This window comes from Trichomycterus rosablanca, chromosome 24 (assembly GCF_030014385.1).
Source record: "Trichomycterus rosablanca isolate fTriRos1 chromosome 24, fTriRos1.hap1, whole genome shotgun sequence".
In the NCBI taxonomy this organism is placed as follows: domain Eukaryota; kingdom Metazoa; phylum Chordata; class Actinopteri; order Siluriformes; family Trichomycteridae; genus Trichomycterus; species Trichomycterus rosablanca.
In genome coordinates this window covers 14,221,262-14,247,734 of record NC_086011.1, presented here as the reverse complement: position 1 = coordinate 14,247,734, position 26,473 = coordinate 14,221,262, and the positions used below count along the sequence as shown (strand labels likewise).

Genomic DNA, 26,473 nt, shown 5'->3' with positions numbered 1-26,473 from the left:
CCTTTCATCATGGTCATGCTTGGAATAGTTCTGACAAATGGTTTGCAGTTCCTTGATCTTCAAAAATCATTGTTTTCCAAATAATTTAGCATTTTGTGAAATCATCCACATATAATTTCTAATGAGAGTGTAAAATGTTGTTGTCATAAAATTAGTGGTCATGTTTATAAAGTATACCTACCACATACAGATAGATAGTATAGTGCAAATCAACAAAAAGTTGATTGGTCTTGGTTTTTAAAGTTTTCAGGCTAGTAAGCTGCCATGATCAAAAGTATGTGGACATGTACCAAAAGCTGATCATTACATTCCAAATTCTGGCTATAACTGCCATTTGTCTGGAAAGACTGTTGTGCCAAGTATGTCAAAAATAAAAATAATTAATAATATCAGGCACTAATGTTGGACTAATTCTTTAACATCATCCCTATGGTGTTTAAAAACGTTGAGGTCAAAGTTCTTCCACACCAAACTTGCCAACCATGATTTAATGGCTCTTACTTTCTGCTCAAGGGCACAATCATGCTGGAAGAGGAAAGTGCCTACCCCATAATGTTGCCATAAATTTGGAAGCTTATAATAGGAAGCTTAACTTTACTTTCCAGATACAGGTGGGAAGCAGAATGTCCCCTACTGCCTGTCAGGCATCAACCCCCTCAGTGTCATACATTTAGGCTCATACTGTTCTTTTGGTGTATGACATGTATGAGCTTGTCAACTTCCCAAGAATGCAACTCTATAATGTCCCATGTTGTGGAGTTGATGGACTGTTTTTTGTTCAGCAGGTATAAGTTCAATAATACTGTACTTTAATGTCCATATTGGACGTAGACTATATCCTGGTAACTTCGTACAGACTGTGTATCAGATTAATTCTGTGAGTCATATTAATTTAAATAGACAATTAGCACTCCTAAAAAGTCATCATTTGACATGCCATTCGATTTGATTTCATTAAATCTGTACAGCAATGGCTCAAACTGCAAATTATGGCTAATTAAGGCTTTCACTGATTTAAAAGACAGAAATCTTCATACAGGCTCATAGTACATCCGTTTTAGAAATGCACAATGCCCTTAGTGACTGTTTTTGCAGAATTCTATAGACATACTTTAGCACAGTCATGTCTGTGTAGCCACTGGTCAGGCGATAGCACTGCAGAAATTTGAATCTGCTGTCTGTGAAAGCCATAGCATATGATTATTTTCATATATACACTACATGGTAGTGTGTATGTGTGTGTATTGGCATAAACATGGGTTTCAGTGGTGGTAGGCTAGCGTAAACGATTGCTGGCCATCAAAGCGCTAATTATAATATCAAACTAACAACAATGCACCAGCTTAACACACCCAGACTTGTTGAACTCTCCAGTGCAGTCATCCTCTGCAGTATAGGCACATAATTCTACATTTTTTACTCTTATTTTTTTACAGGTTTACATAGGACGAATAAACAACCAGCAGCTTACCTAGTACACGGTGCCAAAATTATCAATGGAGCCTTCAGGTCATGGACTAAAAAACAGGTAGGAACGTTTGGAAGCTTTATTTATGCTGATTTGATGTGTCAAGATCAGTACACTAACTGACATACATTCTCATTAAAGGCTCTTTTAGAACATGAAGATGAGCTTCCTGAAAACATGAAGCCATCACAGCTCATTAAGGACCTTGCCAAAGAGATTCGAACTGCTGAGGTAAGACATCCCAGATGATCTGATAATCTCTTAAGGATGTGCCTGTTAGACCTTTTTCCTGTTTACTAATAAGGCCAATATTTCCCTCACTGGACTGTCTATTAATTTTTCGGATGGGTGCTCGAGTGGCACAGCGGATTAATACGCTAGCCCACCGTTATCGACAGCTCAAGCTCTTCAGCTAAATGTAATGACCTGAAATTAGTTCCTCTTATCCTCTAGAATGCAACTAAAGCCATAAAGAGTGAGTCGAGCAACTCCAAACCCCCAGCAGAGGAGCCTCCATCAGCCCCTTCAGAACCGGATGAACCCATGTCTCCGACCAGTATGTCTCCACCTCCAGACAAAACAGCCAGAAAAAAAGAACCCAAGCCTTCTAAACCTCCAAAACCACCTAAAATGCCCAAGGCCCCCAAGCCCCCTAAGGTTCCTAAAGTGATGGAAGGTGGTAAAAAGAAAGTAAAGAAAGTGAAAGAAGACGGTCTGCCGGAGAAAAAGCCTTCCAGTTTGGCAGCTCTGGAATCCCATGCAAAAGACATCCTGAGTAAGATGGATCAGCCCAAAAAAGTAAAGGTGAGTAGATTTATTGATCAACAGGATCACTTAAAATGGTCAAAACACAGTCTTTTGACAGTTGTAACTCATTTTAACAGCATGAAATAAAGCCACATTTAATTACCAGCAATAGCATTGCATTTTTGAGATTAGTAACATTACATTTGATTACATTTATACCTTCATATTATAATAAAAAGAACTACTAGAAAGCCTACTCCAAACAGCTCAAGAAAGGGGATTACAGCCTATTATATCTAGGATTTTTATTAAACTGTATCCTTTAAAAAAACCCACGTAACCTGATGCCTAGTTCACACTACACGATTTTTGCCCTGATTGTCGCTAGGCGACTGGTCGGCGCTAGATTTACCGGCTGGGGAGCAACTCGGCGTTTGCTCGGCGATCGAAACTCGGCTCTCAATCGCTATGTGTGAACTACTCAACAACTCGATCCGAACGAGAGAAGAGAGATATCTAGCTTGTCAAATATCTGGATCTGAGTCGCACAACTGGCAATGAGTGCTATGTCGAACAGCCAATGAGAATGCAGGATACGGTGTGAAGGGAAACACAGGGGAGAAGTTGTAAAAAGGTAGGACGGGCATAATATAGTTTATATCAGAATACATCAGCACACACACAAGTTTCACAGTATTTCTGACCTTATTGTTTTCTACAAAACATAACACCAACATTGCATTGCAAAAAAATATTTATTAACCTCCAACTCACTATAGAACAATCCATGCTGTTCGCGTTGCCAAATCCACTCAGATTTATTTATTTTTTCTTCTTTGCTTTAACGCTGCACATCAGCGCACAAACTTTGATCACTCGCTACCTGTTGACGTGCATTTTCCAGTTGGTGATAGATGTAGTGTGAAACCTTCTATCGCCGATCAGTCATGTAGTGTGAGAGCCACACCGACTTGAAAGACTCCCAATTACAAGAGATCCAGTCATGTAGTGTGAACTTGGCATTAGGAAAGTGAGGCCAATTTGACCAGAAGAGTTTTATTAAAATGTACTATTATTTTCTACGTACTGCACATTTGTCGTATACAAGTGATGACAACAAAAATATGTAACTTTTTTATCTATCTTTATGGCACATTATGGAATATCTCGACTTTTCACAGCCTCCAAAGAGCATGATGAGCTTCATGGAGAAAGACACGACGAAGCAGAACGACGTTAAGAAGTTTGAGCTACGGGAACCAAACAAAAACAAAACAGAAGCAAAATGGAAATACAAGGTGAGGCTGCAAACAGAAAACAATAATTAAACGAGCATTTTTCATGACGATCCATTAATGTAAACCAGCTCAGATTTTGCTTGGCAAGCCTGTTCGAATGATATTAGAGCTTTGCCGTGGAAAGGGACTGGAGCTCATCCAAAAGTGATTTACACATCTCAGATCAAAGCAATCAGCAGAAATAATTATGTGGCTCAGTCATTGTTCTGGATCGGAGCTCATCAAAGGCTGCGGCCCATTATCCAGGCCTGGAGTTTTTTACCTAACCTATTTAGACTATTTCATATCCCTCGCTAAGTATTTACATATGCCTGCATTTTTACCACGAAAATAAGCATGTTGTGTCATTTTCGTTGGATGACATGGAAAGCCTTGTGTATAAGACGGCTAATTTTGGTTAGCAGAAGACATTAGAGGGCTTCGGTTTAGAGGAAAAGTCAATGCCAAACGATGCTGCAATGTTTGTAGTTTCTCCAAGTCTTTTAGTCGAAGCTCTTATTTGCAGCTCCACAAGCACTTACAGATGGAGGCAGTTGGAGGGGATCTGGCTAGATGCTCACCAAGGTCAACAGACGCCACGTCTTCTTTCCTTCATTCTCGATCACTACTAAGAGCTGCCCAGACCAGTTTTAATGTTCACCATGTATCGGATGTCTTATAATACATTAATATGCCTTAGTATGTCCATATACTTGTGGTCATTTAGCTCAGAAACATCTGATTCTAAAGTGGGGTCATTACATTCCCCACTTTTCTGAAAAGGCTTTCTATTGGAATGGATTTTGGTGCATGATTGCATTGGTTAGGTTGGCACTGATGCAGGCATTATGGCCGGCTTGCAGTTGGCATTTCAAAGGTGTTTAAAATTGTGTGGGACAGAGATCTGTGCTGGTCAGTCTTTGTATGTCTGCTGATTAGTTTTTGTTTCTCCAAGACTTTTTTCCACATTACAATACCATCAGTTGTGCAGATTCCACCACAAAATCACAGGTCCTCTGTCAGAAAATTTGGTGGAACCAACAAACCAGGTCAGGAGGGTCCTGTTTACCCATCTTGCCACCATTTACAACTAAAAGCAGCAGCACTGCAGCAAAAACAACAGTAATAAATCAATTTTCCACAGAGGAATCAAATGTATTACTTGCGATATGGTCCTCATGAGAAATACAAATAAACTAAGCAACAGTGCAAAACCACATAACCTCAGCTCTGCTACCGGTCGGCTGGGCGCCCTCTAGCAGGCACAATTGGCAAGTGCCTCTAGCAGACAAAATTGGCCTCTAGTCTGCTGGTTGGGAAAAGACCGGACTAATAAGGGGTGGGTTTATCAACGCAGTGTACGGACCTTGTTTGCTCAGGGTGCCTGTACAGAGGTGGAGAAGTGCCGGGATCAGTGTTTGGCTCTCTGTGTGTGAAAACCGTCCTCACACACAAATCCACCAAAGTATGGCAGAATAAGAAGGGTTTGCTGGACTGCGCACACATCGGAGGGAGTGTGTGTCAGGTGAATATACACCCTCCTTGGATGCCAACGAGGTCCCCAGCAACGGATTGGCTACACTAAATTGGGAGACAAAGGGGGGGGAAATGCATAAAAAAGAAATATGAGGTCACATCATTTGAAAGTAACAGATGTCGGTGCAACACGTTGTATAGAATCTGTAAAAACCGGACTGCTGGGCTCTTAAACCAGTGTAAACCAGTGTAAACATGGGTCAATTCACAGGAACCGGCACTAGCACCAGCACTTTGTCGATGGAAAAGAGATATAATTAGAATGGTATCCACATACTTTTGGCTGCATAATGTATATGTATATGTATGTTTTTCCCTGCAGAATAGTAAACCAGATTCATTACTGAAAATGGAAGAAGAGCACAAATTAGAAAAAACACCTCTAGGACATAAAGACAATAAATTTTCCTTTTCGTTGTCCAGCAAGAAATTTTTGGGGTACGTATAGAAGTGTGTACTCAAATTTACTAGTCATTTAGTCTTAAACTTTGTCTGATCTGTTCATGGTTCTAATGGCATGCTGTCTCCTCAGGGCGAAGACGCTTAAGTCGCCGACCAACTCCAGTTTCTTTGGCTCCTTACAGAATGTCAAAGAAGACAAACCTAAGCCAGTACGAGACGAGTATGAGTACGTTTCTGATGAAGGCGAGCTCAAAATTGACGAGTTCCCAATCAGGAGAAAAAAGGCTCCCGTTAAGAGGGACTTTTCCTGTAAGTAGTGCCAACATAGCATTTAGTATAAAGGGAACGGAACACCTCATCTGGAGAAATGTACTGCTAGTGGTCCATGATCATCTTTTCAAAAGTACACAGTTTGGAACGATTTAGATCTTTACTCAGGTCGTCATAATAGACACTTGTTTCTTTTTACTATTTTATTTATGCCTTTTATACTGTTTTAACCTCTTTTTACTCTGTTATTCAATGGTCAGGACCCCCACAGGACCACCACAGAGCAGGTATTATTTAGGTGGTGGGTCATTCTCAGCCTTGCAGTCACACTGACATGGTGGTGGTGTGTTAGTGTGTGTTGTGCTGGTATGAGTGGATAAGACACAGCAGCGCTGATGGAGTTTTTAAACACCTCACTGTCACTGATGGACTGAGAATAGTCCACCAACCAAAAACATTCGGCCAACAGCGCCCTGTGGGCAGCGTCCTGTGACCGCTGATGAAGGTCTTGAAGATGTCCAACTCAAACAGCAGCAATAGATGAGCGATCGTCTCTGACTTTACATCTACAAGGTGGACCAGCTAGGTAGGAGTGTCTAAATGAGTGGACACGGTATTTAAAAACTCCAGCAGCGCTGCTGTGTCCGATCCACTCCTTCCAGCACAACACACTGTCACTGCAGTGCTGAGAATGATCCACTACCTAAATAATACCTGCTCTGTGGTGGTCCTGTGGTGGTCCTGACCATTGAAGAACAGGGTAAAAGCAGGTTAAAAAGGTATGTAGAGAAACGTATGGACTACAGTCAGTAATTGTAGAACTAGAAAAGTGATAAAATGGACAGTGAGTATAGAAACAAGGAGGTGGTTTTAATGTTATGGCTGATCAGTGGATTCCAGAGGCAGTTTGGAATTAGGAGGTGAGTAATTAATTGTTGTTGCTCCTATACGTTTCCACTTTTTCTTCAGCGTATTTATTTTATTGAGCTTAACAAGAGTCTTTAGCAAGTTCTAGAAATCCCTTCAGATTTAAAGAGTTCACCAGCTTTTCCGACGTTCTTCTAGCCTGTTACTATAATTAATTACATTTCTTGACATGCTTTTACTTTTCAGTTTTATCAAACATCAAAGCGTCGGAGCCAATCCAGACAACAAAAAAGCCAAAAATGGAACCCGTGAATATTAAGGTAAGCATCGATACATTTCTAACATCAAGCAAAATACTTTTATAGAATCGCCAACCAACCACAGCACGTGTCCACAAACAAACAAACAATGACATGACCCTAAAGATGCTTATTAATTTAAACCTCCAAGAAATTGGGACTTAATCACCATCCATTATTTCATAAAGGAACTAATAGATTCCTTCTGGATGTGTTTAAAAAATACTCTGAGCAATAGAGATCATATGTGTTGGCACCCAGCTTCCAGTGCTGGGCGTGTGTTCAGGGCCTGCAGTAATTCCCCTTAATGTTCTGACTCGAACCAACACACAGAGGAATTCAAAGAGAGAAAACCACAGGGCCGAGCCAAGTGTCACCACATGACTGATGAAGGAAATGACTGTGGTGTGAATCGACTGAGAGTGCGGACGTTCACCACAGATACGCAGAAAAAAGCCATACAGAGTGCAAGGGTGTAGGAGGTCATATGTAGTCCTTTTCTACCAAGTGATAGTACGTGTGCCAGTTTCTGATCAGAAACCGTTTAACCATGCTGTAATATTTGTTAAATGTTAAGACAGATCACATATACTGTATGACCAAAAGTATGTACACACCTATGACCTCCTACTGGTATAACAATATTATGCTTCCAGTTTTGTGGCAACTTTTGGGGAAGCCCCTGTCCAGTTCCAGCAGGAATGTGCTCCTCCACACAGTGAGGGTCATAAAGACGTGGTTCTTGTTTGGTACGGAGGAACTCCAGTGCCCGGCACAGAGCCCTGACCTCAAACTTATAGAACACCAAAGTCCGACCTCACAAATGCTCTTTTGATCGAATGGAATTATTGTCCCAGAAGAGGGAAGGCTGTTACCACCACACATATTTCTTAATGCTCATGGTTTGGAATGGGATGTTCAACAAGCTTAGGGTCAGGTGTCCACATACTTCTGGCTGTAGAGTGAATATTCTGAATTCTGAATTCACAAATACCATTTTGGGGTGACCGGAAAAATAATTTACAGGGGTTCCTTGACCACGAGAAACTGCTTTTTCTTACACGTCTGACGTTGCTAGCTGCTCCTTATACACCAGCCAGCAGTGGATCCTCACAACAAGCTGTACCATGTACGGAAAGGCACGCTGTGCTCTATTTGTTCCTCTACTACTTGTGCCCCTGTCTGACCTTCCCTTCCTGAGATACACAGAGTTGGATATCGGTGCCGTGCCAGACCGGTATCGATTCCGAGAGCTTGAACTCTCAGCCATGGGGGGCTAGACTCATAGACTGCGGTGCCACCTTAACACTTGGTTTCATTTCCGGCCAGATCTGAGGAGCAAAAAAAAACTCAAATTAAATGAGAACAGTCACAGAACTGTTCAAACCAGGTAACTGGGTTAACTTACCAGCTATAAGATGTATGTCATCTTATAGCTGGTAAGTTTGGGTCAACCTTGAAATTTTGTTCAGAAATTTCTAGTGTCCATGGGGAAAATGAAAAATGACTTTAAGGAGCCATGGTCACTGACAGTTTGGTACCCTGGTAATTTGGTAATATGCATGTTGGTGTACATGCTTACAGTAAATCTTTTTTTTCTATACAGAGTGCAGAATCTTCAGATGAAGAGTCGCTTCACATAGACACAGACGCCAAGCCAGACGTCAAGGGCCGCAATTCCAAAACATGCAAAAAGAAAGCAGGAAGTTCAGCAGGGATCTTGGATCTCCTGCAGGCCAGCAAGCAAGTGGGTGGCATTGACTACAGTAACAACAGGTACCTGGATCACAACTTGATCTTAAAACTCTTCTTATCAGCAGAAATACTGAATGCGGTTTGGAATATATTGATATTTAACTGATGATTTAGCCTTGCGTCCAGTTTTCCCTAGTAGTTCCAGACAGACCTAGATCCTGACCAGGATACAGGCTTAGCTCGGGTGGTGTAGCAGTCAATTGCGCTAGCCCAATATTACTATTACGATCTAAGTTTAAATCTCAGCTGTGCTATCGGCCTGCTGGGTGTTCACACAGACACGATTGGCTATGGCTGAGGATGTGGGGGGTGGGCATAGCCCTGTGATGGATTACCACCGACCCAGGGTATGAATGCACAGCGGATCCACCCAGCATGAGTCTCTATGAAATAAATACATACCGGATGCCAGGTACAAAAAAAACACTGGATGCTGGGCAGGAATACATTGGACAATGGGCTTCACTGATCATTCTTCTCAAACATAGCCAATAATGCATGTGTAGATGCCCGGCCGACTGATAGCACTGCTGAGATTCATGAAAACAATAGGTTTGTGGTTTTATTCACAGAATTCTCAGTGAAATAACAATAAATAATGTTAGTAGTTAATAATGTTAATAGTGTTAAAAAAAATGCAGTATATTTGCAATTTTGTAATTTAAAACAGCCATCTCAGGTTGCTTCACAAAACTATAAAAATTAGATTAATAATGAGATTATGGATTCATAATTAATGTAAATAATACAAACCTATAAGGAAGCCCATGACTAAATAAAAATACAATGTGTTTGATACAACATAGTCATGGCCAAAAGTTTTAAGACTGAAGATGTTTTATGGGGTATTTAGGAATCCCATAAAATATAATAAGGATAATAAAGATAATCTAGGGCAGATGAAATGTCTTTGTCACGTATACAGATACACGTGTACAGTACAATGAAATTCTTTTTACTCATAAGCCTGATTTTTTGGAAGCTGGGGTCAGAGCACAAGGTCACCCATTGGAGCGAGAGGCTTAAGGGCCTTGCTCAAGGGTGCTCTACCCACTGTTCCGGATAAGAGGCCTATGAAATCTGTATTGACACCAATTTGAGTCAATAGTATCTCACATTAAGAGTGTGTACCCACCTCACTTCTCTACCCGAAAGGTTTTTATGATGCGCAAGCAATTAAATTATTTTCCAAACACTTACCCTCTCATATGCAAGTTACTGGCGGCCAAAGTAATATTTAACACTGTAATACGTACGCTAATAATTACCACTCGGTCAGCAGTTTACATAGCCGGTATTTGTTTAATATTCCTCGTCTGTTCATTTATCAAATTTGTCAGCGCTCAGCACCATCCCTCTTCACTCATTTTCCTGTTTGTTGTTTTGCGTCCTTTTTGATGGTCTATTTCCACTGGCCAGAAATCTGCTAATTAGCAGAACGGCCAGATTAAAAAGAGAAAGAAAACATAGCTAAAATGTTAATTTTTCAAATGATTTTTTTCCCCTTAAATGTATGACCGCTATCGTGGGCAGGAAATGACTCGGCTCACTGATGCCAGGCATTAAACAAGCACCGTTCTGGTCTCACTGGTTAATGACTTAATAGGTGCTAATCTGGACAGCAGGGTCTTTTATTATTCTTTGCTAGATGGAGGCGGATGGGAAGGATATTTTTACACACCACACAGGATAAACACCTGGATTTTCTGTTTCTATTTAAATGGCTTAGTGGTGATAAATTGAAGGCATCAAATATTCTGCCAAGTGTGTTTTTCTATGTAACAGAATCACAAAACCGAGTACCCAGCCATATAATTCTAGACTCACATACCCCCACTTAAGTAAAAAACACTGTTTTTTATTGAAATAAGAACCTGTTTTCCTTATAATCATATAAGCTCGATGGTAAGAGCAAATTAGCAGGTAAATTTCTGAGGCAAGTGTAACAACATTGGAGTCGATCGCTAACGTTTCCCTCATAATATGCAGTCTGAATCCAAACTGTGCTTGGTAAGCAGACACACCCTCGGATTCGAATGTTTATGCATTTTTGGCCGGCTATTTCTAGACGCGTCTGTGAACTATTTGACCTATCCCATCAAGCTTAGCCCAGTCAAGTCTCATTTTGCCTTATATAAAGAATAGTTGCTTTATGTTTTTTGAAAATAAAACCAAAGCTTTGAAGACCTAGCACCAACAAATCACTCTGTCTGTAGTGGAGAAGTGGATCTTGTCATTGGGATCTCGAATACATGGTATCGAATCTCAGCTCTGCCATCTGGCTGGGCTGAGCGGCCACATGAACAACGATTGGCCTGTTGTTCATATAGGAGTGGGGTATTAAGCCGGATAACTGATGCACTACGACCTCTGCTGGCTGATTGATGGCGCCTGCACAGAGGCGGGGAAAGAGTGCGTTGATCAGGGTGTGTCTCTCCGTACACAAGGCTGATTCGCATATATCGTTCTCCTCAAATCAGAGCGGGGGTCGGCATTAGTGGAGAGGAAGCATGAAAAAATCCATTCTATGAGCCAGTAGAACAAACTGGACTTTCCAGGGTGCTAAGACATGAATAGGACACTGCCCCCTAAACCTCTGTTATATTTTCTCTGACATCTCTCATTCATTCCCTTACAGTCAGCCACCTGCATCACCCAGCACGCAGGAAGCCATCCAGGGCATGTTGTCCATGGCTAACCTGCAGTCCTCAGATGCCTGTCTGCAGCCAGCATGGAACAATAGCCAGGCCAAGAACAACTCGCACAGCGGGACAGCCGGTAAAAAACCTCCGGCAGCCAGCAACAGCAAGCGTCCCCCGGCCAAACGGCCTCCCAAAAAACCACGTAAAAGCAGCAGCGTGGACAGCGGTGACATGTTCGACGACGATGACGACCAGGACCACCTGGAAGCCTGCTTTAAGGACTCGGACTACGGTGAGGTTTTGTGTTTTGGCCCCTGAGCGAATGTTTTTTGATTATTATTCACTCTGTATAGTTTAGTGTTTGAGGTTAGGTAGATTTTAATATTAATTGTAAAATGTCACATGATATGTGCTCAAACCCCGAGCCATGGATTGACCCAAAGAAGGGTTTAATTCTAATGTTACTGGAAGAAAAATAGTGACTCAGGTTGCTTCCATCCTTCAAATTACAAAGACGTCAAGCAGTAGACATTGTGGACATCAAAGCAACAGACCAGCAGAAAGCAAAAATGACTCTCCACTGACCAGATTGACCTCCAACTCATTGGAATGTGACAGAACAATCCCAAGATAACATCTAACGCCCTAAAAAGAAGGATACACTGCAGCTGGGGGAAAGTGCATAGCTAGTCTACGTCTACGTCTGTACGGATTGGACCGTAGAGCGCTGGAGGAAGGTCATCATCTCCGATGGGTCCAGTTTTCCCTTGGCCCAACACCTGTTCATCTAATGGTTTGACAGAGATCTGGAGTGTCTCACTCTTACCGTGAAATTTGGCAGAGCATTATTGATGATCTGGTGCTGCTTCAGCAAGGTTGGAATCGGACAGATTGGTCCTTGTGAAGGACGCATGAATCAAGCCACGTACGATACTGGAAGAAAACTTGCTTCCTTCTGCTCTGAGGATTGGTTTTTCCAGCAGGATAATTCTCCATGTCAGACAACCAAGTCAATCACAGTGTGGACGGACAACCACCGGATGGAGACCCTATCACGGCCAGCCCAGTCTCCAGAGCAAATTCAAACTTAACATCTACCTGGCAACTTGTTGGGTAATGACCAGGTCAATCTACATGTGTGAAAAAGAGCTCAAGACAAAAGCAGCAGACTATTACATCAGCAGTTTAGAATATGCTAAAAGGTCAAAAGTGTCTGGACACATCTGGAGACCTGACTACATGCTTGTTAGATGTGCCTTTCCAAAACCATCTGCAATAATATGGAGTTACCTTCCCTTTTCTGAAAAGTGTGTTTGTAGCTATTTGTTCCCATTCAGTAAAAAGACTATTTGTAGGGTCAGGCCTGACTTAAAGTCCATGTTCTAATTCATCCCAAAGATGCTCTGTAGGTTTGACGCCACAGGTGCGCAGTCATGCTCTCAATAACTAGGAGGAGACAGCTATTTATTTTAGCCACAAAGTGAGTTCCATAAAGATATGATTTGATGAGTTTGGGCATTGAGAATATCCAGTGGTCTGCACAGAGCCTTGACCTCTTTCCAAAAGAGTAGAGGCTGTTATAGCTGGAAAGGGGGGTACCAAGCCCTTATTAATTCCCAATACAATTGCACATGTTTGTAGATGATAGAACATGGATTGGTATCCCTTATTGTATTTAATAGATTTAGCATATTTGTGTATTATTTTGAGGTATTAGATCTTTGAGGTCTTAAAAACAGTTAATAAGATGTTGGAGATGGGCCGCTCAGGTGGCGCAGCGGTAAAAACACATGCTGGAACCAGAGCTGGGATCTCTAATACATCGTATCGATGAACAGCCACATGAACAACGATTGGCCTGTTGTTCAGATAGGGGTGGGATATTAAAGCCGGATAGGGACTCTCTCGATGCCGCCTGCACAGAGACGGGAAGAGAGTGCTGTCTCTCCGAGAGGGTGTGTCTCTCCGTACACAGTCCTGATCCGCATATGCACTCGTCAAAGTGTAGGTGACAAGATGCATACAGCTGCTGCCCATGTGTGTGTGGGTTAGCTTCGTTCTTCTCAATCGGAGCGGGGATCGGCATCGGTGGAGAGAATGCATGGCGCAATCGGGCAATTGGACGAACCAAAAGGGGAAAAATAATAATAAATAATAAGATGTTGGAGATGAGATACTGGACTAGTATTCAGAAAGTTGCTGGTTTAGGCCTCACCACCGCCAAGTTGCCACTGTTAGGTTCCTGAGACCCTTAACCCTCAATTACAGGTATTTGGTCACAATTGCAAGTCACTTTGGATAAAATTAAATTGGATAAAAGGTTTAGGGCAGTTGTAGGCTAGCGGTTAAGGACTAGTACTGGACTAGTAAGTAAAAGGTCGCTGGTTCAAGCGCCTCCACTGCCAGGTTGCCACTGTTGGGCTCTTTAGCAAGGCCCTTAACCCTCAATCGCTTAGACAAAACACTGTCACGGTACTGTAAGTCACTTTGGGAAAATGTTTGCAAATAAATAAATAAATACTTTGAATACCAGTGTTATATAACTTACTACAGGCACACATGTAGATGTTTGAGAATGTAGCTTAAAATCCCATCCACTGGATAATTTCTGCCCGCTTGTGTTTCTCCAGTAATTGAACTAAAGCCCAGCTGCAAAAGAAGAATAAACACAGTATAATTACTTCTTGATTTGGACTGGGAGGTTTTCATTTACACCAAGTGACAAGTGGCATTTTGTTTATTCTACACGGAAGGATCTCCAAATCTTCTTCTTACGTTCAGTTCCAGTAAACTACTTTTTCAGCTGGGTGCTCCTTGTGAACCCTGTCCAAAAACAGCAAGGCCATTAGTAGCCCGGTTAATAATCCATTAGCCTGCGTTTAAGACTGTTGTTTTAAATGCTTTTTGATCTGATACTCTAATTAGTCATTACTAGCACGCACATTCGCAATCTAGATCACACCGGGGAAAGTTTTATTAAGCTCGCTGGCATTTTTCGGTATTGTAAACAGAGTTTTGATAATTGTTGGAAATTGCGTGTTCTTTCGTGCAGGAGATCAAAGAGAGTAGGTACAGGCAGGGAGAAAATGAAACAGCTGCCTGACATCTGTCTTACGCTTGGCTCTTTATTCTGTTGGAAAATCCTAGCTACATTTATCATACATACATAGAATTAAATCCACCTCCTTGTTTCTACACACAGTCCATTTTATCAGCTCCACTTACCACATAGAAGCACTTTGTAGTTCTACAATTACTGACTGTAGTCCATCTATTTCTCTACATACTTTTTTAGCCTGCTTTCACCCTGTTCTTTAATGGTCAGGACCTTCACAAGACCACCACAGAGTAGGTATTATTTAGGATCATGGATCATTCTCAGCACTGCACTGACACTGACATGGTGGTGGTGTGTTAGTGTGTGTTGTGCTGGTATCAGTGGATTAAATACAGTGTCCACTCACTGTACACTCTATTAGACACTCCTACCTAGTTGGTCCACCTTGTAGATGTAAAGTCAGAGACGATCGCTCATCTATTGCTGCTGCTTGAGTTGGTCATCGTCTAGACCTTCATCAGTGGTCACAGGATGCTGCCCACAGGGAGCTGTTGGCTGGATATTTTTGGTTGGTGGACTATTCTCAGTCCAGCAGTGACAGTGAGGTGTTTAAAAACTCCAGCAGCATTGCTGTGTCTGATCCACACATACAAGCACAACACACACTAACACACCACCACCATGTGCTGAGGATGATCCACCACCTAAATAATACCTGTTCTGTGGTGGTCCTGTGGGGGTCCTGACCATTAGAGAACAGCATGAAAGGGGTCTAACTAAGCATGCAGAGAAACAGATAGACTACAGTCAGTAATTGTAGAACTACAAAGCGCTCCTATATGGTAAGTAAAGCTGATAAAATGGACAGTGAGTGTAGAAACTGATCGGTGTATACTTTAGTGCTGAAACATGTTAAAATGTATAAATATTGTCTGTTTACTCTAGTTTACCCCTCTTTGGAGTCTGAAGAGGACAGTCCCATTTTTAAATCCCGGTCGAAGAAAAGGAAAAGCTCTGATGACACTCCATACAGTCCGACAGGTATAGACTGAAGTTCCTTACCGGATTAACCTGGGATTGTACAGAAGTACAGAAGCATTCCAGTATAACCTTGTATTTAATCTGTTCTTTTGTTTTGCAGCACGAGTTGGACCGTCTGTACCACGACACGAAAGACCAGCGCGTGAAGGTGCACGGGTTGCGTCCATAGAAACCGGGCTGGCTGCTGCCGCCGCCAAATTGTCTCATCAGGTTGATAATTTGCATTTGCAATTCTTAAATGAACATGATGATTATCATATTGGTCAATTAATATAAATAAATTGGTTTAAATAAATTTAAAGGCCAACAATAATGCATCCTTTTACATTATTTGTGGGGGGTTTTTTTGTTAAAATTTTTTTTTTATAATAATAATAATAATTATTATTAATTTTTATATTTTTTATTTTACACCTTTTTAAAACGTATCTTTTTTTTAATGCATTTGCTCCCTTTTTCTCCCGATTTTTAGTGCGTCCAATTTTTACCCAATTGCGCTATGCTTCCTCTCTACTGGTGCTGACCCCCGCTCCTCACTGAGGAGAGTGAACTTATGCGAATCAGCCCTGTGCGTGGAGAGACACACCCTGATCAGCATTATTCCTCTACTCTGTGCAGATGCCATCAACCAGCCAGCAGAGGTCGTAATTGCATCAGTTATGAGGTCCCTATCTGGGTCCCTAACCCCGGATGGCAGAGCTGAGATTCGATACGACGTATTCGAAATCCTAGCTCTGTTGTGCTAGCGTATTTTACCGCGTATCTTTCATCCCAGTAAAATTATCTTAGCAGTGCTATCAGCCAGCTAGGCACCAACACAGACATGATTGGCCATATCTGTGGGTCGGGGGCTGAAGCTCTGCAATGGATTGGCGTCCTACCCAGGGTAATCTTGCCTCATGTCCTGTGTTTCCCAGTATTACCCTGCCTTGTCCAGACCCAGGACAAGCCAGGGTTATACACACTTTTTCGATTCAGATTTTTCACAGGTGGGAGGAGCAACTTTTCTGTTTACAGTATCAATCTTGCGAGCAGGAAGCATGTGCTAGCCTCACCAGCTTGCATTGGTGGCCTACAATGAAGACTCAGAAAATGAAGGGAATTGGTGATCTCTAAATGAAATCTAAAAGGTGTTGGTTAACCACCAGAAGGTGTCTTGTATGCTTTAGAAGTTTTACCGAGGTGCTATGGTGATCCAGAGTCCGGCACAATGTCTTAACGTAATTAGCAAGCAAAGGGTGTCAGTAACAAGAAAACCCCCCGTGATAGATAGCGTGATAGATAAAGAAACTAAACATGGTGCCTGTAATACTTTACCATTGTTATAGGAAGAGCAAAGGATCAAGAAGAAAAAGACCATCAAAAAGAAGCCCTTGGTTATAGAAGAGCCTCAGAGACATTCGCATGACAGTAGTCCTCCAGATTCGACTCCAGACTCGGAGAGCAACGCAGGCGACCAAGATTACAGCCCCACCGCAGGCAAGATCGCAGGTGTCGGCTCACAGCCCATGGCTCCGGGGGTATTCCTTAATCAGAGACGCCCTTCCACGTCTTCTCCCAACAATGGCTCAGCACAGCCAGCAAAAGTAGAGCGAGGCAGCTCCACAGATGCCAAAGGTAAGTCTTATTGTAGAGTCTGAGGGTTTCTGTATGATTGGTATTACATAAGCAATGAGAATAGAGATATACACTATATTACCAAAAGTATGTGGACACCTGACCATTACATTCCAACCTCCACTTCTCTGGGAAGCTTTGGAATGTGTCCTTGGGTCAAGAGAATTGGCCCACACTGCTGAGATCTTAAGCTTTCTCCTGCCTACACACATCAATTATTTAATAGAGTAAATTTATAAAGTATCTATCTATCTATCTATCTATCTATCTATCTATCTATCTATCTATCTATCTATCTATCTATCTATCTATCTATCTATCTATCTATCTATCTATCTATCTATCTATCTATCTATCTATCTATCTATCTATCTATATGATAGGCTATGTCTGAAGGTGGGCGTGCCGAAAGGATTCCCTCAGGCTGTTGCCAGGTTGTTGGATGCCTCGACCTCATGCAGGTTAAAAAGGCAGTTGGCTACTGCACACGTGTTGGAGGGGGTGTGTGTTAGGTACGGCCCTCTTTAGTCAGGGTAGGGGTCAACAAGAGTAGAGGAGGTACAACTGGGTAATTGGATATGACTAGATTGGTAAAAAAGGACAAAATTCATAAACATGAGGTCTGGGCCAATTCTGAGAGCCCTCCTCTAGGTTCCTTGGTCCTCTCCTGTGGACTCTTTCTAAATGCTTTTCAGAAGGGTTTAGGTTAGGCCTGGCAAAAGCGTGTGCTTATTGAAGCATATTTGTATTTAAATGAATTGGGCTTTAATTTTATAGTTCTACAATTACTGACTGTAGTCCATATGTTTCTCTACATGCCCCCTTACATGCTGTTCTTCAATGGTCAGGACCCCCACAGGACCACTACAGAGCAGGTATTATTTGAGTGGTGGATCATTCTCAGCACTGCAGTGACACTGACATGGTGGTGGTGTGTTAGTGTGTGTTGTGCTGGTACGAGTGGATCAGACACAGCAGCGCTGCTGGAGTTTTTAAACACCTCACTGTCACTGATGGACTGAGAATAGTCCACCAACCAAAAATATCCAGCCAACAGCGCCCCGTGGGCAGCGTCCTGTGACCACTGATGAAGGTCTCGAGGATGACCGACTCAAACAGCAGCAATAGATGAGCGATCGTCTCTGACTTTACATCTACAAGGTGGACCAACTAGGTAGGAGTGTAGGAACAGAGTGGACAGTGAGTGGACACGGTATTTAAAAACTCCAGCAGCGCTGCTGTGTCTGATCCACTTATACCAGCACAACACACTGCAGTGCCGAGAATGATCCACCACCTAAATAATGCAGTACCTGCTCTGTGGTGGTCCTGACCATTGAAGAACAGCATAAAAGGGGGCTAACAAAGCATGCAGAGAAACATATGGACTACAGTCAGTAATTGTATGGACAGTGAGTGTAGAAACAAGAAGGTGGTTTTAATGTTATGGCTGATCGGTGTATAACAGTTAAATATAAGATGTTTCAGATCTTCTTAACGTTGCTGTATTTCTTCCCCAGCCAAGCGGCTCAAGAAAGGCATGGCCACAGCCAAACAGAGACTGGGAAAAATCCTAAAGATCCATCGAAACGGGAAGCTCCTTCTGTAACACTAACGGCGGAGGAGATTTGACATTTTCTCCCGAGGTTCTGATGGACACGGACAGCTTGGACTAGCCGATCGGATCCCTTTCGTTTCTGTGGAAATGAACAGCAAGGACTGAAAGACGGAAGACGAGCGCGTCAGTCACGCATCTCTTTTTCCAATTCTAAGAGCCTAGCTCCGAAAAGGTTTTTGCTTTTACTTATACTTTATAACTTTCAGATATTAAAAAATGTACAGAATACCTGCTATTAATATTTTGTAAGGAAAAAAAATGTCTCGTTTTACTACAGGTGTCAGTTTTTTCAGGGGTTGCTAAGATATTATGAAATAATAAATAGCAGTCATTCCAAGATAAAGAAAGTATCCCTTGCATGTATACAGTTGCGTGCATGCATCTGTTAAAAAAGGGTTTGGGACAAATGATTTTTTTTTATTTGGATGTGGCTTATCATTGTCTTTCAATGTTAAATAAGTATTACTGGACACTTTTCCTTTCCTTCGAGTAATGAACGCCCTTAACGAGTCAAGCGCCCTACATTAGTTCTGCTTGAGGACTTTTTGTAAGCATTATCTTCATTTATTTGCTGAGCACTATCACTGATCTAACTATTTATTGATCTAATATAACTTCTACGTCATAGATAGACGCCAAAAGGCACTTAAAACATCAACGAAGCACAATGACGTGATATTGTGAGTTGTCTTTTTATAACGACTACTGTGAACAATTAAATGTTTCTTTTATAGACAGTAGGTCGCATTTGTAGTTTTTTTTTTAGTCAATGGCTAAAATACACAATTTAGAACACATTAGCACATGAGGATTGTGTCGGATCACACCAGGTTCATTTCTAACTTCAGATTTTTAGTGTTTTACACCGACAGCAGACGAGCAAGTGGATTGGAGTTGCACAGAGCATTTCAACAGAACAAAGTGGCACTAGGTGCAATAGAAACTGTGCTTTTATAGTAAATGTATCGACAGGGCGATGGTAGCTCAGTGGTTAAGGTATTGGACTAGTGTCAGGCTGCCAATGTTGGCCCCCTGAGCAAGGCCCTCAACCCTTAATTGCTTGCATGGTATTCCGTCATAAATGTAGGTCGTGCATTCAAACGTAATTATTAAATAGGTGTTCACTGGTGGCGCAGTGGTCTACTCCACTAGCTCACTGCCTCTGAGGTTTGGATTCAAATCTCAGAACTGCTACTTGCTGGTTGGGTGTTTAAACAGACATGATTGGCTGTGACTGTGGGGGTTGCTGAAGACCTACGATGAACTGGCACCATATTGAAGGTATAACTGCCCTGAGCTCAGTGTTTCCCGGTATAAATAAATCAATATATTTGACAAAAAAAAACAAAATAATAGTAGACCACCCTGCCCCCCAACAAAAATAAGTAATAATAATAATAAATAACAGGATTTTTACTTTTTTTTGTTACTGGTGTAACTAAATAATTAGCTGTTAATTTCTCAAATTAGCCACACTGCTGTGATCTCATAATTGGCTATGTCTGAGAGTGGACGGACCAAAGGGATTTAATTCTGGCTGTTCAATGGCGTCTGCACAGAGACTCTACGTACATGGAACTCGCCTTGTGCAGGTGAAAAGAAGCGGTTGGTTACTGAACACGTGTCGGAGGCGTGTGTGTTAGGTACGGCCCTCTTCAGTCAGGGTAAAGGTCTGCAGCAGTAGAGGAGGTACAGCTTGAGTAGAGGAGGTGGGCATGTAAACAGACATGATTGGCTGTGACTGTGGGGGTTGTACTGGCACCATGTCGAAGGTATTCCTGCCCTGAGCCCAGTGTTTCCTGGTAGAACTGAACCCACCAACAAAATCAAATCAAATAAAATATCAATATATTTGGCAAATAAATAAGTAAAATAATAGTAGACTACCCTTCCCCCAACAAAAATTAATTATAATAAAAAATACAGTTATTTTTATCACTGGTATAACTAAATAAATAGCTGTTAATTTCTCAAATTAGCTTTTGACATATTAGTACAATACATTTTAATTAATAATTAATTGTATTTAATCAGAAATGCGAAATATTCACTCAAAATGATGTCAAAAGTAAAGTTTTTAAGGGGTAAATAGAAGTCCTAGTATAACATATGTTCACTATAAGGATTAAATCATTCCAGAGCGAGAATAACAAGTAGTCATGATTCATTTAAACAGATCCAGTGAACTTATATGGAAAACCATCATGTAATGTATCGAAACATCTGTTACTGGTTTTTGAATGGATAATTATTCTAAATGCCTGACACATTAGAAAAATTTCATCTTACTAAAACAAATTCGTCATTTTGACAGAGTTTTGATTGAAAACGGGCTTAAAAGAGAGTTTGTATTAACTTACTATATTAAGGCTTGCAATGGCACTACCTAATCTACTAAGATCAAAACCCCTGGTACTAAAACACTTGTCTTAATTGTTTTCTTACATGCCGTATTTTTAAGCTACTTAACCAGATGAATGTCCTTATAATGCATTATAAAAACATGTTACAGTTAATACTATAGTCTTAATTTGAGGGCAGCATGAAAACGGTAGAGCAACATGAGTTCTGGCGACCTGGATTTGATCCTTATTGTCTGTGTTCTTTTTTTTTTTTTTTGCATTTTTTTTTTCAAATCTAATCTAGTCATATCCAATTACCCGATTGCAATACGCTTCCTCCCTACTGATGCTGATGAGGTGAGTCTCATGCCCCCTTTGATATGTGTGCAGTTGCCAACTGCATCTTTTTACCTGCACGAGGCGAGCTCATTTGCAGATCAGCTTTGTGCATGGCGAGCCACACCCTGATCACATTATTCCTCGACTCTGTGCAGGCTCCATCAGTCAGCCAGCAGAGGTCATAATTGCATCAGTTATGAGGTCCCTCTCCAGCCTCCCATTCCTGTATGAACAACAAGCCAATCGTTGTTCATATAACCGAGTTTCGAACCGACAAGTTTGAAATGTCAGCTCTGGTGTGCTAGCATGTTTTACCACTGCGCCACCTGAGTGGCCTGCAATTCTAATTGGTTAGTGAAAATGATTAAAAGGGCTGGCTTGCAGTCGGCATTCTAATTCAGAATGCAGAACCTCAGACTGTAAAAAAAAATTTATTTATTTGTTTTATTACTAAACTATCTGAAACTAGGCAAAAATAAAAAGGCATGTATTTGAAGAACTGATTTTTACCTTACTAGCCTTTTAGAACCTTTTGGCAGATGAATCACATATTCAACCATATTTAAGTAAAAACCTGACTTAAATATTTAATAGTTTGTACATTTTAATAATTAAATGCTTATTAAATAAAAAGCCGATAAAAACGATTAAAGGAAACCACAATAATTAAAAATGAAATAAATAAATAAATAAAACTTCACGTCTACTAGCTACCTCACATCTGTGGTGCGTCCATTCAAGTTGCTGATTTAAAACCGACAGATGTGACGGCAACGTAAATCCGGCCTGAATTCTTTGTGGCACTCCAAGCAATACTCACATACTGTTTAAAACCCAGCTTATGAGTCAGATCTCACTCTTACTCAATGGGTGCAAGGCACACAGTAACACCCTGGACGGGGTGCCAGTCCATCGCAGAGCAGACACACACACACACCAATTCACCTACAGGGCAATTCAGTGTCTCCAATTAACCTGGCTACATGTTTTTGGACTGTGGGAGGAAACGGGAGCTCCCGGAGGAAACCCACACAGAAAGGACCCGGATATCGAACCCAGGACATGAGTCAGATCTCTTTTTCTGGATCTTAAGCTTTATGCTTGTGTATTATTAGTAAATGTAGCCTGATATATATTTTTAGTTAATTTAAAACTGAATGAAAACACTAAGAATGTGACCTGGAGCTCTGATAAGCCTCATCCACATTGACTTGCATCACTACGTTAGGGATACTTTCTCTCCTCTGTTGGTCTCGCAGGCAGCACCCGTTAACCCTAGACAGAAATATGCATTTATATTGCTTCACAGTACAGTATGTAGAATGTAGCCTGTATATAGCTTTTTAAATGAATACGTTTTGTATCCTTTTTCCTTAATACTTCATTATACATTTTTACTAGTTTTTTGCAAAGTGTACACAAGAAATATATAAAGATATAGAAATACTCATTTCTTTATATTATATTTTTTGGTTTTGTTAGATTAACAGCAGCTTGTTTTTCAAGTATTTTATTTGTCTTCTTTTTTTTTATTATTATTATTAATAAAGGTGTTGCCTGGAGAACAAAAAAGATCATATTAGCATAAAATGTCATATGGCCTTACATACACAAAGCTAAATGTATTGATTCGGTTCAAGGGGACAGATAGTCAGGAAAAATGGTTTCTATGATCAGCCTTTTGTTTTGAGTTTAACTGCCCCTACTGGGAGTCAAAAGTTCTTTTACTAGCACCTTGTGAAGTGTCGTCTGTGTCAGTGATGTAATTTATTAATGTTTGTAGCCTTTTATACTTGTACAATTCCTAAGAGGTTTTGTTTGAAATATTTTATCAGTGTAAAAACCCAGTAGGAACCTTGTCATTCACACACGTTGCGCAATATATATAATATATATATATATATAATCACAATTGCCTTTTTTTGTCAACTGCAACAGGTCATACATTTACATTGTATTATTATTATAAAATTATTATTATTATTATTATTATTATTATTAAGCATCCATCATGCCATGAACTTTATTTTGATAGAAATTGTACATTCTTGCTGAGAATTGCAGAAAAATTGCAGTGTTTTAGTTATCATTGTAAATCTTGTTATCCACCTTTTCTGGAGTAAAACGCACTCAAATCGATCTTTGTCAATTGAACTATTTCAGGTTTTTATTTGTACAAAAATGTGTGTTGCTTTGTTGTGGTTTATTTTTATATGTTTAAACAATTAAACACATCCACTGTACCAGGGCAGTGAATGATACCTTTGATTGTGGTAATGTAATCCTTAACTCTATCTATTTACTCCATTGTTTTCTTTTTTACATGCAAATCTTATGGTAGGAAGGTTGCCAGTTCAAGTCTGCCAAGTTGCCACTCTTCTGTACCTGAGCAAAGCCTTATTTGCTTGAATTGCATTCAGTCCCAATTGTAAGTCGCTTTGGATAAGCGTCCGCTAAATGCCATGAATGTAAATGATTTGGTAGGCAGACACAATACTGCAGCAACATAGTTTGTAAGGACCTCTTTCTGTTGTTCATGTGCACTTTAATGATGTGAAGTAGGCCTAGGTGGAAACTGGTTTACTGTTCAATATTCAAAGGTACCTATGCCTACATACACCTGGTCACTGTATAGCCAAGTATGTATACCTAATTTCAAGCTTCTTGAACAATCCATTCCAAAACCACAGGGATTAATTAAGAGTCGATGACCCCCTTAGCGACAGTAAGGAAAAGCTGTCTTTATGGATCTGACTGTGGTACAAATTTGAAGGATATAATTTATTTTCTGTCTGAAACACATGACCTCAATAAGTAGGAGGTGTGTCCACATAATTTTGGCCAAAAAGTGCACTAACAGTGCAAAAAGATACTTTAAATCTACATTAATAGTGCAGAAAAATATTCAGACACCTCAAATTAATAACATTTGGCCCTTACCAGTGATACTGCTAGAATAAAACTCAGTAATGTACAACCCCAAATCAGAAAAAGTTGGGACGGCATGGAAAAAGCAAATAATAAAAAAAAAACCACAGAGTTTCTTACAGTTACTTTGACTTTTATTTGATTGCAGACAGGATGAACCTGAGATATTTCATGTTTTATCTCATTTAATTTATTAATAAACATCCATTCCTACATTTCAGGTCTGCAACACATTCCAAAAAAAGTTGGGATGGTAAAGCATTTACCACTTTGTAATGTTGCTATTCCTTTCACCACCACACTTAAAAGACGTTTTGGCATGGAGGATACCAAGCGATTTAGTGTTTCAGGTTTTATTTTGTCCCATTCTTCCTGCAAACACGTCTTAAGATGTGCAACAGTACGGGGTCATCGCTGTCGCATTTTTCCTTTCAAAATTCTCTATTAGAGACAGGTCAGGACTGCAGGCAGGCCAGGCCAGTCCAGTACCGGTACCCTCTTCTTCCACAGCCATGCCTTTGTAATGTGTGCATATGTGGTTTAATGATATTATGCACTGTAGAGGGAGAAAAATGCAAATCCCTTCCAATCTTTCTTTGAGGTACATTTTTTGTAAACATTTTAATCATTTTCTCACACATTTGCTGGACAAACTGGAGAACCTCTGATCATCTTTACTCATCAAAGACTCAGCCTTTCCTGGAGGCTGCTTTTGGACCAAACCATGATTACAATCACCTGTTGACATCATCTGTTTAAAATCGCATCATTATTTAGTTTTTCCACCTCATTACTAGCCCTAAATTGCCCCCATCCCAACTTTTTTTTGGAATATGTTGCAGGCCTGACATGCAGGAATGAAGGTTTATTAATAAATTAAATGAAGTTGAGCAGACAAAACATGAAATATCTCAGGTTCAAACTGTCTGCAATCAAATAAAAGTCAAAGTGAATGTAAGGAAAACTGCATTTTTATTTTATTTGCGTTTTCCATACTGTCCCAACTTTTTCTGATTTGGGGTTCTATGCAAAACTATCATCAGCCCAACTGTAATAATTGTTGAGCTTCTGTGGACTACCTGCCTGTTGCTGCACTTCATATTTCACACATATCTCACAGGATGGGGTGCAAGCAGGGCGGACACCTAATAAATTCACTAGCTGGAAAGGTGTCATGTCTTAAAACTACCACATTAAAAATCTCCAAGCTCTTCAGCTCAGTACAAACCAATTCTACAAATCTACAATGGGCCGTGGAGTGTACCTTGCTGACCACGCTTTTCAATGCAGACTACATAAGAGCTGATTTCGCATTAATCTTCCATATGTTCGTTCTCCCCGCAACCTGCAGAGCAAATTACTTTTTAATGTTATTTCTCTACTGTAGCACCAGACCTCCATGCAACGCAGGAACATTTGCTTCAAATACAGCCACTTCCGGTGAGAACTGCAGGAGCTGCTGGGAGGTAAGCCACCAAAGGCAGCAAAGCCAGCCGATATTGCGCCAACGTCAACACTTTTAAAACCCCATTAGTTTAGCCAAAGTCGTCTGGTTGGTTAATTTAAAAATGTTGGGCTGTGTTAAACAAACACCAGTTTCATTCTGGCTCCATAGATGTATTCAAACACATTTTATGCTGTAAAGATGTGATGTAAAGGTAGCCATAACAAGCTAACTTTATTACTGGAAGTGGGTAATGTTTATGGTTGTTTTCATATTACCCTCGGAAAGTAGTTTCTTCTAATGTGAACCTGTGTACTACTACTGCCTTGCTTTGTTTAAAAGAATTGTTAACGTTTATCTACCAGCAGGTGGAGATAGATAATTTAGGAAGATGCTTCAGTAGCCCTTTGTTCAGGAAAGACGGCTAAGTTCACCAAGCTAAAGTCTGAGGCAGTGTCCAAAAAAGCCCAAGCTGATCCCAAAGAGGATCTTTACTAAAAGTAAATACTATACATACAGGTTAAAAGTCTGCAATTTATGTGATCCATTTGGTCATCTAGTCTCCTATTTATTTATTTATTTATTTATTTATTTATCTACAATAATAGCTTCATCCCGATATCTGATGTATCTAGATAGATAGATCTATAAATATAAATAAATAGGTAGATAGATAGATAGATAGACAGACAGACAGACAGACAGACAGACAGACAGATAGATAAACAGATAGATAGATAGATAGATCTATAAATCTAAATAGATAGATAAACAGATAGATAGATAGATAGATAGATAGATAGATAGATAGATAGATAGATGA

General features: G+C 40.5%; 1 protein-coding gene across 1 annotated transcript in view; it reads left to right on the top strand.

Annotated features, from left to right (window-relative positions):
• phf2 (PHD finger protein 2) overlaps nucleotides 1-19,334 on the top strand; it is a 56,666-nt gene extending 37,332 nt beyond the window's left edge. Inside the window, exons 10-22 of the mRNA XM_062986190.1 lie at nucleotides 1,437-1,528; nucleotides 1,610-1,699; nucleotides 1,922-2,272; nucleotides 3,397-3,513; nucleotides 5,351-5,466; nucleotides 5,561-5,739; nucleotides 6,814-6,887; nucleotides 8,473-8,642; nucleotides 11,260-11,555; nucleotides 15,267-15,362; nucleotides 15,463-15,572; nucleotides 16,691-16,979; nucleotides 18,500-19,334. Coding sequence (XP_062842260.1) covers nucleotides 1,437-1,528; nucleotides 1,610-1,699; nucleotides 1,922-2,272; nucleotides 3,397-3,513; nucleotides 5,351-5,466; nucleotides 5,561-5,739; nucleotides 6,814-6,887; nucleotides 8,473-8,642; nucleotides 11,260-11,555; nucleotides 15,267-15,362; nucleotides 15,463-15,572; nucleotides 16,691-16,979; nucleotides 18,500-18,588 — 2,069 coding nt within the window. The 3' untranslated portion in view covers nucleotides 18,589-19,334. The remainder of the gene's footprint in view (nucleotides 1-1,436; nucleotides 1,529-1,609; nucleotides 1,700-1,921; nucleotides 2,273-3,396; nucleotides 3,514-5,350; nucleotides 5,467-5,560; nucleotides 5,740-6,813; nucleotides 6,888-8,472; nucleotides 8,643-11,259; nucleotides 11,556-15,266; nucleotides 15,363-15,462; nucleotides 15,573-16,690; nucleotides 16,980-18,499) is intronic.
• Nucleotides 19,335-26,473: the final 7,139 nt, after the last annotated feature.